At 42.3% G+C, this 13,448-nt stretch overlaps 2 protein-coding genes across 2 annotated transcripts; one reads left to right on the top strand and one right to left on the bottom strand.

Annotated features, from left to right (window-relative positions):
• Positions 1 to 235: 235 nt before the first annotated feature.
• LOC308155316 (myosin regulatory light chain 2, skeletal muscle-like) lies at positions 236 to 742 on the top strand (the record flags this gene model as incomplete). Its single annotated transcript, XM_080528617.1, has 1 exon — positions 236 to 742. The coding sequence occupies exon 1, from the start codon at positions 296 to 298 to the stop codon at positions 740 to 742; it is 447 nt and encodes a 148-aa protein (XP_080384743.1). The 5' UTR covers positions 236 to 295.
• A 9,809-nt stretch (positions 743 to 10,551) lies between these two features.
• Positions 10,552 to 13,105, bottom strand: zbtb7c (zinc finger and BTB domain containing 7C; the record flags this gene model as incomplete). The annotated part of the gene is made up of 2 exons (XM_080530145.1): positions 10,552 to 11,164; positions 11,769 to 13,105. The coding sequence occupies 2 exons, from the start codon at positions 13,103 to 13,105 to the stop codon at positions 10,552 to 10,554; spliced, it is 1,950 nt and encodes a 649-aa protein (XP_080386271.1).
• Positions 13,106 to 13,448: the final 343 nt, after the last annotated feature.

Raw genomic sequence — 13,448 nt, 5'->3', positions numbered from 1 at the left:
GGAACATTGTTTCTAATTAATTGGTGGGTCATAATACAGTACTGTAGAGTTGTTGTTGTTGATGTAAAAGCCCAGTTTGGCCTAGCCTGGTTCTGACAGTGTAGTGATAATATTATGTTTCCATATTACAGTAACTGTACAGTGCTGTGCTGTGTGTGTGTTGAGTGTTGTTGACCATGCTGACCATGCTAACCATGCCACCATGCTAACCATGCGCCTTCAATGTCACCAGTCACCCAAGAAGGCCAAGAAGAGGCAGCAGCAGGGAGAGGGCGGATCCTCCAATGTCTTCTCAATGTTCGAGCAGAGCCAGATCCAGGAGTACAAGGAGGCTTTCACCATCATCGACCAGAACAGGGACGGCATCATCTCCAAGGATGATCTGAGAGACGTGCTGGCCACCATGGGTCAACTGAACACGTCGAACGACGAGCTGGAGGCCATGATCAAGGAGGCCAGCGGCCCCATCAACTTCACCGTCTTCCTCACCATGTTCGGCGAGAAGCTGAAGGGCGCAGACCCCGAGGATGTTATCGTGAGTGCGTTCAAGGTCCTGGACCCTGAGGCCACCGGGTTCATCAAGAAGGAGTTCATGGAGGAGCTGCTGACCACCATGTGCGACAGGTTCACCCCCGAGGAGATGACCAACCTGTGGGCTGCTTTCCCCCCCGATGTGGCCGGCAACGTCGACTACAAGAACATCTGCTACGTCATCACTCACGGAGAAGAGAAGGACGAGTAACTTCCCTCCTCTCTCAAGCTCTCTACCTCACTGTGTCCCCCCCCCACTTCCTCCAACTCCGTGGTGTGCTTACATACTATTCCTTCCTCACTCTCTCTTTCCCCTCTCTTGCTCACTATGAAAGACTTTTGACTTGAGAGGATGAAGAATGTGCTGTAGGAGTGTCTGTGTGTGAGTAAAGAATAATGATCTTGTAAATAAAACCAATAAAACTCTCTTGGCTTCTAGTTCTTGGTTTAATTTTGATCCTTGTTTTGAGGATCATTTTGAGGATGTTTGGTTGATGATCTTGCAGTGATGACATTCGTCTCATTAGCAAATTAGCTAAGTGTTAAAGAGTAACATTATTTGACCCCAACTTTATCTCTGTATCACACAATACATATATTCTCACACTGTATAATATCCTGACCTTAAAGGTGCTGTCCTGAGGCATATTCGCTAATAGCTAAAACTTTGTGGAGTGTAGCTTTAGAACATTTATTTTAGAATGCTGTTGTTAATGCAGCCTCCTTCAGAGGGCATTTGCCAACACACGTACATATATTTAAATGGACAGATAAGAGAGCATGTTTCCTGTAATGAGATTACCTTAATGTCTAGTTGGATCAATGATCATAGATCGTAGTACTTCCATTTCGTGGTAATGGGTATGTGCAAGTTATAATGGACTCATCCATATGGGGAATGCACTCATACATATATATGGGTTCACATGTAATAGACTCAATTCTTTGTGGCCTTGATTCCACAAGATGTTGGAAAAATTCCTTTGAGATTCTGGTCCATGATGACATGATTGCACAATAGATTTTTCAGGTGCACTTTCAAGCTGTGAATCTCCCGTTCTAACACATTCCAAAGGTTTCCTATTGGATTCAGATCCAGTGACTGGGAAGGCCACTGAAGGACACTGAACTCATTGTCATGTTCGTGATTTATGATTGATGTAACATTATGGCCATGAAGGGATGCACATCGTCAGCAACAATACTCAAATAGACTGTGACATTCAAGTGATGATTGATTCTGTTAACGGGCCCAAAGTGTGCCAAGAAAACCCCATACCATTACACGACCTCCATGAATGAGAAGGTGTACAGTTGTTCCTAATAAAATGTTCAGTGAGTGTATATTATCTTCTATAAACTGTAACCAGACAGTTGGTTGTCAATCCTAAAGACAGCATGAATTCAAATAAACAGGCAGATTTCAGGTACACAGTTCATTTACAGTAAAACAAAATCTATGTGAAACCTGAGAAGCTGAGAGACCTCAAAGATGTGTATTTACAGAATGAAAGGGGCGGAAAACCACTGGGCTAAAAGTCTGTTTGTTCCACTAGCAGGTTGTATCAGCATTAGGCATTAGGTCACCTCTTCTGGGGCCACACCACAACCAGTGTGTTGCATGGTGTGAAATACGTCTCATCCTCCTTATCCTTTCTACCTTTAGTTACTCAGTAACAATAAAGTAATTTTCTGTCCTCTATCCAGTCATTAAACTCATTAGATAAACAGTAATCAACATTTTGATTTTAATATAGTGTATATACAGTTAGGTCCGTAAATATTTGGACAGTGACACAATTTCCATAATTTTGGCTCTGTATGCCACCACAATGGATTTGAAATGAAACAATCGAGATGTAATTGAAGTGCAGACTTTCAGCTTTAATTCAAGGGGTTGAACAAAAATATTGTATGAAACGTTTAGGAATTGCAACCATTTTTATACACAGTCCCCTATTTTCAGGAGCTCAAAAGTAATTGGACAAATTAACATAATCATAATTTTTTTACAATTTGTAATACTTTGTCAAGAATCCTTTGCAGGCAATGACTGCCTGAAGTCTGGAACCCATGGACATCACCAAATGCTGGGTTTCCTCCTTTGTGATGCTTTGCCAGGCCTTTACTGCAGCTGTCTTTGTCAGTTGTTGTTTGTTTGTGGGTCTTTCTGCCTTTATTTTTGTCTTCAGCAAGTGAAATGCATGCTTGATCGGGTGATCAGGTGATTGACTCGGCCAATGCAGAATATTCCACTTCTTTGCCTTAAAAAACTATGTATGTTTTGGGTCATTGTCCATCTATATTGTGAAGCGCCATCCAATCAACTTTGCTGAATTTGTCTGAATCTGAGCAGACAGAATATCCCTAAACACTTCAGAATTCATCTGTCTGCTTCTGTCTTCTGTCACATCATCAATAAACACTAGTGACCCAGTGCCATGGGAAGCCAGGCATGCCCATGTCATCACACTGCCTCCACCGTTTTTTTACAGATGATGTAGTAAGCGTCGGATCATGAGCTGTTCCAAGCCTTACCCATACTTTTTTCTTCCCATCATTCTGGTACAGGTTAATCTGAGTTTCATCTGTCCAAAGAATGCTCTTCCAGAACAGGGCTGGCTTTTTTAGATGTTTTTTGGCAAAGTGTAATCTGGTCTTTCTATTCTTGAGGCTTACAGTATGAATGGCTTGCACCTTGTGGCGAACCCTCTGTATTTGTTCATGTGAAGTCTTCCCTTTATGGTACACATGGATAATGATATGCCTACCTCCTGGAGACTGTTCTTCACTTGGCTGGATGTTGTGAAGGGGTTATTCTTTACCATGTAAAGGATCCTGTGATCATCCACCACTCTTGTCTTCCATGGACGTTCAGACCTTTTTGCGGTGCCGAGCTCACCAGTGCGTTCTTTCTTTCTCAGAATATACTAAACAGTTAATTTGGCCACTCCTAATTTTCCCGCTATCTCTCTGATGGATTTGGTTGTTTTTGCAGCCTAAGGATGGCCTGTTTCACTTGCATTGAGAGCTCTGTTGACTGCATGTTGTGCGTATACAGCAACATCTTCCAAATGCAAATGCCACACTTGGAATCAACTCAGACTTTTTACCTGCTTAATTGATACAGAAATAATGAAGGAATAGCCCACACTGGCCCATGAAACAGCTTTTGAGTCAATTGTCCAATTACTTTTGGTTCCTTGAAAAAGAGGGAGCTCCATATGAAAGAGCTGTAATTCCTAAACCCTTCCTTCAATTTGGATGTGAATACCCTTACCATAAAGCTGAGAGTCTGCACTTTAAGCCCATATTCATTATATAACTGTAACTTGAAGATGTTTTGGTAAACAGCTAAAATTACAAAAATTCTGTCTGTGTCCAAATATATTTGGACCTAACTGTAAATATATATATATATATATATATATATATATATATATATAATCATATGAGAATATCTATGTAATATATGTCTGGCTGTTACTGAAAACCTCTATGGCGCCCACTGCTTGTTTACATGACTCATGTTGAGATACATCTAAACAAACACTCATGCGCATAAACACTTACGCTTGACCTTTTATTGCCTGCGTGAGGAGATGTCTTCAACCAGCCCTGACTGTACGGCGGTGTGTGTGTGTGTGTGTTGGGGGGGGGGGGGGTTGATTGCTCAATTGCAGCTAGCAAAAAGAATGTTTTCCTCCCCTTCGTCACTGATTTATAGCCATAAAAGGAAGGGGTCTGTTAAAACAAAAAAAGCCAACTCAACAGACTGACTGTGTCTTGTGTGCAGGATAGCCAAGATGGCAAATAAGCAAAACTTTCAGTTTGCACTTGTTCTGCATAGTTAGTTATTACTTGTTCTGCATAGTTAGTTCTGCATAGTTAGTTATTACTCTGAGAGAGAGGAACCGCATAGTTCCTGGTTCGATTCCGACCCTCGACATATCTTGCATGTCATCCCTCCTCTCTCTCACCCATCCTTCCTGTCAACCTTTTTTTCACAAATAAAAATAAAATAAGAAAAATGATTCCATAACTACTTCAGTCTTCTTAGTTAACAGTTACATGAACCGACATTTCACAACTTTACTAACATTCTGTGGGATGTGTTATTTTGGTGTGATATAGTGTAATCATTCTAATTCATGCCCACCTGCTAACTATTGTGAAACACTACTATCTTACATGGAGTTCTGTTTAATAAAAAGACATTAGTGTAAACATACTCCATGGAAGACTGCTTACATGAAGTAAACGAAACAATTGCCACATTTTGGTCAAGAGACATTCTTCAGAGTGTTAAGATAATCATGAAGACGTTCATGATTGTTGCAGTAACATCAGTAAAAATACTTTTCCAATAAGGAGACAACATTGATCTTGTTGTTGTTGTTGTTGTTGTTGTTGTTGTTGTTGTTGTTGTCGTCCATTTCATCCTCCATACATAATTTGTAAGGGTTCCTTTTTTGACTGACTGGTAACTTCCTGGTCCAGCCCCCAGTCTTCCAGACAGACTGGCCAGGGTCAGCGTGTGTCTGTGGGGGAGCATAATGTCAGGAAGTCAGTGAACCACTTGGCTGACTACCATATAGTAACCACATTAATACTAGAGTGCACCAGTCACACAGGTTCTGCATCAGGGAAGGCTGGTGGAGGTAGAATTTGCAGGATGGGGTCATTTTAATGCATGGAATGGAATAGGGAATGCATTACAATGAGCCCATCCTCCGATCTTTGCCTTCACCAGCCTCCCCTGTTCTATGTATCCCAGAGCTTTGCAGTGACTCGGGACAGAGAGGACGGTGGAATGACAATGGTGTGCATTATGTCACACCAGATTCATGAATTATGTCAGAAATAGAGGATCATGGCGATATTTATTCAACCTTTATTTATCCAGGTTAGTCTCATGGAGATGTTTTTTTTTTATTTTTTTAAGGGACAGCAGGATAACATACTCATGGCATATTCAGTTGAGATTATTTATTTTATTTTAGATTTTGCTCCATCTTCCTATTCAGTGAGAAGACATCTAATGAAAGTATAAATGCAATCTATTGTCATTCTTTCATTTTCATTATTGTCTTTAACAATAAGAGTGCTGAGTAATACTTATTCTAAGCTGGAACAGGAAACAGCAGACAGACAATCTAACAATTGGTCCAGTTTCATCATAATAGATCCCTAGAGAGCCACCCATTCTCCTTTTGCTTCCCATCAGCATTTCACAATGATGTATTGTTGTAATTTAAGCAATGTCTTCATCCCTAATCATTGTTTGGCCATTGAATTAATGGAAGAGTTGATGATATTGTACTGTACTGTAACATTCGCACAGCTAGTATTTGGATCCTGTGATCTATGACAAAATCATCAATGAATCCATGACAGGTCATCATCCATCTGTCAAGTTGCATAATGTTTATGTGTCTGTCCTATTATGCCCTAGAGACGTTCTCATAAGATGATAAATGTCACAGAGACTGTTTTTTGGAGACCACAGACAGGGTCCATTGTCAAAGGTGTTTCCTCTCTAGCATTTCAGCGTACCCCCCAAAGTGAACGTCTACACTCTGTCATCTAAAAATGGCCTTTGTCTCCAGCTGTTAGTCAGGGCCACATTGTAATCCAGTTTCCTCAGAGGATGTTCTGTATGAATGACATGGGCAAGCTGCTCAAACCTTCAAATGACTGTGATCCCCCCATCGCAGAGGAGGCTGGTAGTGGCAGAAATCAGAGGATGGGCTCATTGTAATGCATGGAATGGAATGAGGAATGAGGAAACACACGTGTTTGATACCCTTCCTTATTCCATTCCATGCATTACAATGAACCCATCCTTCAATTTCTACCTCCACCGGTCTCCCCTGCCCCCTGTACCACCAGTCTCAATCAATCGCTTGGAGACCATCACAGAACGATGACAGACTGCATTGTCTCACCTTTTAACAGACCGAGGAGGGGCACAGCATGAACGTGAAGAGGAACGCACACGCAAAGCAGAGATGACAAAGGCAAGGAGGTTAAAAGGTCAGAGTGCAGGCACTAACGACAAGGAAGAAGGAAGTTAGAAGTGAACTAACATTTCATTTTTCAATTGTTTGAAAAAGAAAATGGACAGGCAGTCCAGGAAAACATCTTCTGTGTGGCTGACGGCGGTTCTTCGTTCTTGATAGTCTACGGTGTTGTTATCATTCCATCAAAGGAGAAGTGTGTATAAATGGCATACTTGTCTAAAGCAAGCTGTCTGGTTTTGTTAAACCTGCACAATAGAGTTATGGATTAGCTGTGAATGTGAGGCTTAGTCCATCATGTTGGTAGCTTTGGGGAATTCAGTCAAGTTGCGTGGTTGGTTGCGTGGTTCTTTTCCACATTCTAGAGGGAAAGGCTGGACTTGATTTTGCCCGTGCCAAGATTATGGTACCAGTACATGTTGTTGCATGATAACAAATAAGGAAATGGTAGTTTAGTCCTTAAACTATTCTCTCGATCTGAAAGTTGTGATATTACATAAATAAATGAATGAGCGTGTCAGAGCCAGCCCGGAGAGCAGAGCCTCCCTGCCCAGAACGACTTGAGCTTTCACACATGAAAGGCTGTGGTGTGGTGTGCTGGGGTCAGAAACCCTCCCATGCAGATGCACTGGCGTCGGTAACTGTTTTGTTTCATAGGAAAACACAAAGGTCTCGTCTGAAAACATGTAATTATATGGTCTTTATGTTTCCCCATTTGAGAAACAGTGGTTGCTCATAAAATGTTTTAAAGATGGGATTGTCATATTTTCTAAAGAAAAAAAAGGCATATGTTTGTATTAATGGTGTTTCACTGTGACACTGTAATTACAGTGCTGTTGTATACATAGGCCTATTCTGGGTCAGAACCCGTAGGTTCAAAAGGCACTTCAAAAGTGGTCCATTATAAATGTACTTGATTAGGTTGATTTGTGGTTGATTTGTATTGCTTTGTCAACTTTAGTCTAATCAGCCCTTAATTAGGGAGAAATTAATGAAACAAGCAACACAAATAAATAGCCCACATTTTAAATCACACATCTTATTTAATAGACTGAAATAAGCTGACTGAAAACACCCTATCTATTGGTTAACTATAAGAAAAAGTTAAAAATTGTAAATTCTGCCACGATAGTAGGCCTACCATTGACGTTGTCCCTCTTGTCTGACATGAAATGACATGAAAACTAAATAAACTACCACACTCGTTTTTGTACTCTGGAGTCTGTAATGATACAATAGCGCCCTCATGAGGACCAAACCTGTAGCACAAACAGTTTGATCATCCCCATTTTGTGATTGGACGTTCAATTGAGAAGGACTGAGAAAACATTTGAAATTGAATTAAAGCCCATATCAGTGATTGTTGGATGCAGGGTCGCTATTAAATTGTAAACAGAAGGGAACATAAATGTTAAGAAGTATATGTTGTGCTCAGGGAATTATATTCTTAGATACTTTTTTCAAAAACTGATTTGAAGCTATATAAGTTTATATTTTTTATTGATGGAATTCCATTCCATGCCTTACAATGATCCCGTCCTTCAATTTCTACCCCTCCCCTAAACTATACGGTACAATACTATACTGCATGGTCTGCCACGCCTCCATGTCCATCCCACGTCAACCACTGTGTAGTGGCGCTGTAATGTCGACCTTTATCCAACAGAGGTCAGTGGAGAGACACAAATGGCAGAGCCCTGTGATACATGGCGACTGGCGTGGAATTAAAGTGTCGATGGCGTTGCTAAATATTGACAGAAGAAATTATTACGATCGTCTCGACATACATTTCACAAGCCTGTGAATGAACTTTATGACTTGCTTTTAGGGAGACAAAAACAGACGGTGGACTTTACTGATTGCCAAAAGCTGTTTTATTTTGTTAATCCTCACCTCAATGTAAATGTGTTGATCAGTTGGTGTTTTTTATTTTTTATTCATGAATGTCACTGCTTCAGATAACATAGCAGCACAGGCACGTCAATTAAGGATAAACCCACAAAATAAAATAAAGAACAAAGCATTGAATTCAAATGAAGATCTCATGTATGGAACATTAAAGTGCAATAAACTACCGTATGTTCAACATCTTTAGTCCATTTGTTTCGAAGCATATACTGTAACAGCATTATAAACAATTAGTGCAAGGACATTTTTATCCAACCATCAGAGAACATTCCATATTTACATTTTGATATTTCATCAAATTTAAAATCGTATCTTATTGTTATAAGAAGAAGAAAATTAACCATCTGTGTAAAATCCATTACAAAAGCCATGACAAAGTGTTAGCCACATGTTAAACTAATTGAGATACTCATAACATCAGTTTGAGATTTAATTATGTTAATAAACATTTTATTTTTTCAGCCAAGTTGTGGTGTTGTGCATGCTTTCCAAGACATGTGATTCAGATGTGATTTTAGCCTTTGCAAGTTATAACTCAATAGATAGTAATTGTTTAGTTTTAAATATCCATTGGTTCAATGACATTAGACTCTTCTGTTTGCAAACTATGTTTCCAGTTATGAGGGAGTCGTACCAAAGTCATGCGCGCGCACACACACAAACACACACACACACACACACACACACACACACACACACACACACACACACACACACACACACACACACAACACACACACACACACACACACACACACACACACACACACACACACACACACACACACACACACACACACACAGACCACAAAACATTTGAGAATGTACAGTAATAACACTCCCAGACCCAAAGGAGTACAACATTTAGTGTCTTTATAAAACAGATTTGCAAAATATAGCCAAGGCTCATTTAAATATGCATAAATAGCAAGAAAATATTTTCCCATTTCAATTCATACAATTCTGAATAACAATATTTATACACAGATCAGAAAAGAACAATATATGAAAATAGGGCACAAACCCTTAATTTCTTAACTGCAGCAATCACCAGCAGAACATACTGTAGCTAAAGCGGCAATTGATCAGTCTCCAATCTAACCACATCTGGGTCTTTTGAAGAAACACATACCATAAAACAAGGCTTATTCAAGTTTGTGAAATATCAAACTCCACATCTTTGGATGGGTTCTCTCCATTATAAAAGGTCAATACCATTTTTGTCAACAAAACAACAGTAATCAAAATCACTATGATCAAAATTGTGAAACATTTTATATATAATATTTACACTAGTGCAGACAAAAGCTGAGTACAAGGCAATACAAGAGTAAAAAGCCCAAGGTCCTGATTTTGAAAAGCCATATGGATTATTTTTTTCATGAATGGATTCTTTTTCGCAGTCAATAATGTTCTTTGTGTAACGATTGTGTTTACCTACCCTGTTCATTGTACTGTAGGCACAGTGGACGTGTTTCACTGTTACTGTGATGGGCCACATCTTTGGATGCACATACCCTAGGATCAGTTGGATAGCTGCTCTGTTGTTTTATAAATCATATACATTTTTGGAGGGGCTAATATCAGTTAATTTGTAGGACGGGAATGTTTTTTTTTGTTTTTACAATCATCAATAATTTGTAGTCAATAATCAAAGATAAACCATGACGATATGTCATGTCCTGAGAGCAATTGATCTTCATCATCAAATTTCTTAAATGTTTTCTCTCAAGGAGAGGCACATTTTTGATGGGCAACTTAATGAAGGTTCACTTTTTTGGGAGATAATGCATTAGCATTCTATTCTGTTGATACAAGAGATTTAGAAAAATATCCCAAACTAATCTCATATCATTTCAGAAAATGTTATCAAAATCCCTGTGGTAATAGATGTTCTGAGATATCGCAAAAATATGAGATAGTGTATGTCCAAAATATGCCAACTGTGCTCCTAAAATGACCCATGTTAAAACAGACCTGTTCTATATGATTACTACCCTCCTCAAACTCTCATTGCCTCTACCTTATTTATCTTTAAAGAACATGTGGAAAATATGTAGAGCAGACAATGTTTGTGGATAGTGTGAGATGTTCATTTGGCTGGCTCAGGGATAGGTGTGGCGTGCTCCAGTCTCATGGTCCAGGGGTCAGAGGTCGGGGTGTAAAACGGAGGGTGGGCGAGCACGTCCTCCCCGGCCAGAGCGAAGGTGAACACACCCCTCTGTCTTTCCACCTCCTCCACTCGTTTCCTGTCTGGCCTGCGTGCCTCCCTGCTGCCCCTGCTATCACTGTCCAGGTCCTTGTATCCCAGGCCCCTGCCGCCCAGCGTACGCCTCCCTTCCCCGCCGTGACCTGCGACCCCGTGGGAGTTGGGGAGGAGCCTGCAGCCCGCCGTGAGACCCTTGTCCTCTGGGTGTTGGTGGCTTGCCGGGGGACACAGGAAGTTGGCCGAGCGCCAGGTGGCAGGCTTGCGGCCCCGCCGAGGGCGCGAGACGCGGCAGCTTTGTCTCTTGATGTGGCGGTGCAGGTGGTCAGAGCGCGTGAAGCTCTTGTAGCAGTGCTCACACTGGTAGGGCCGTACCCCCGTGTGGATGCGCAGGTGGTTCTTCAGGTCGTAGTTGTGGACAAACTTGGAGTTGCAGTGGAGGCAGATGTAGGGCCGCTCGCCTGTGTGTTTGCGCATGTGAATCTTCAGTTTGTCTTGCCTATAGAGACAAAGATAAAGATGATCAGTAATAAGAAAACATTGTGGGTGCCAGAGGACTGGCAGAGTAGAGGCAGGATGTAGTTGAGGTAGCTAATACAAAGAAACATGGTTAGGGGCTTTCCAGTTTAGAAGTCTTGTGTGGTATTCAGATGAGAGGATAAAACAAACACAAGAAAGCACTATTCTTTTAAGATGTCAAATACCGTAACTCACATGTCATTTAACTCACATGTCAACTCGATCATTATCTACATGCCTCGTGATACTCAATCAATCAAAGATGACTGAGTAATGGTTGTAGATGTCCACTACCTTTGATGCATTATAACGAGCCCAATATGAATTATGAAATGATGAATACATATCCATACGTTTATTATACAGTATATTAGAACTCATTATTTAATTACAATTATAGTATTCTATTCAGCCCAATGTTTATAAAGAACAATGCTGAATAAGTGAAGTAACAAGAAAGTTGTAGAAAACATAGGCCTGCGTATATCTTCAATTATATAATGAATTAGTACCATATACACATACAACTATAAAATGACAGTCTATATGTGATTTGGAAACCTAGGGTGTGAGCTTGGACCTACCGGGTGAAGCGCACTTCACAGATGGTGCACATGTAGGGCTTCTCCCCAGTGTGGGTCCTCATGTGCCGAGGTAGTTTCCCCGCTCCCTGGATCACCTTGTTGCAGATGGGACACTGCTGCGATGCCTTGGGCTTCATCTTCCTCTCCTCTTCCAGCTGCCACGGTGGGAACAGGGACCCCAGATGGGACGACGCGCTCAGGAAGCTCAGGTATGAGCGGAAATCTGCCTCGTCCTTAATCTGCCCTAGATGGCCCTCCGGCCCGACCATGCCCAAGCCTGATGCCACAAAGTCCTTCAGGAAGTCGCCGTGGAGGAGGCTGGGTGGGACTTCTTCTTTGAGCTCCTCTTTGATGACCTCCCTCTTGACGGCCAGGTCCAGGGGTCTGTTTTCCAGCTGGGCGGGGAAGGCGGAGTGTGGGGGGGCGTGGCCGTGGTGATGGGCGTGGCTGTGGTGCTCCAGGAGCTGTGGGAAGCCTGGGAACTCTGCGGCCCAGAGGGGAGGGTAGAAGCCAGGGGGGAGATGGGGCGAGAAGCTGGACCTCCTGTCCAGGACTGGCATCTTTGGGTACAGCCCTTCCTGCAGCAGAGACTCAATGGAAAAGTCCTTGAGGGCTCGACTCTCCATGCTCTCATGCTCCCGAGGTTTCTCACACGACGCCGACTCAGTGTTCCTAGACTTCCTCTCTCTGTGGAGGTCATACTGGCGGTTGTACTGGGAGGTAGTGGGAGGACTGGCCTCAGGCCCCGCCTGGTCCTGGCTCTCTGGCGAGCGGCTCGACCTATCGCTGGAGTTGTCCTCCTGGTCCTCTTGCTCGTCCCTCTTCGACGAGGCCGCCTCCTCGTCCATGTCCTCCTCCTCTTCCTCATCCTCCTCTTCCTCTGCCTCCTCCTCTTCTTCGTCCTCCTCTTCATCATCCCCTCCTCCTTCTACTCCTTCTCCTCCCCCGGTATCCATGATCTCCATGCACACGTTGATGATGCAGGGGATCCCCAGCATCTGGGCGGCGGTCAGGATCTCCTTCACGTTGGAGGCGGTGACGGTGAGCGTGGAGGTGTAGGCAAACTCCAAGATGGCCGTCAGAGACTCAGGGGCGACAAAGTCGATCTGGTAGACGCCGTGCTGCTGTTCTCCGTCGGAGGCAACAGTGAAGAGCTTCTTGAAGTACTGGCTGCAGGCGGCAAGGACTGAACGGTGGGTGCGATACTCCTGGTCACGGACGATGAGCACGACATCACACAGGAGGCCATCGCGACGCTGCTCGTTAAGGCTGCACAGGACGTCGCTGCTGTGGTTGGGGAAGGGGATGCCGATCAGGTCGTCTTCGCTGTGGGCCATCCTCTTTCTCCTATCTAGAGACACAGGAAGGAGAGACACCGTTAGAGAATTAGAAGATACATACTGCACCATTAGAGGATACATATAGGAGAAACTATATATTGAAACAAAACTTGATTGTTAAAAAACGTGGATTATACATTTTCATTTGGGGAAAAAATGCATACTGTGGAGAAACACATATATATATAGAGATAATACATATAGATACAGTGCCTTCGGAAAGTATTCAGACCCTCTCACTTTTCCCACATTTTGTTGTCTTATACTCAATTTAAAATGGATTCAATTAAAATAATTTGCCATCAATCCACACACAATACCCCAAGTTTTTTTTTAAATT

This window comes from Nansenia antarctica, assembly GCF_963989245.1.
Source record: "Nansenia antarctica genome assembly, chromosome: 4".
In the NCBI taxonomy this organism is placed as follows: domain Eukaryota; kingdom Metazoa; phylum Chordata; class Actinopteri; order Argentiniformes; family Microstomatidae; genus Nansenia; species Nansenia antarctica.
The sequence above is the reverse complement of the archived record's forward strand: the minus strand, read 5'-3'. Positions and strand labels throughout refer to the sequence as shown.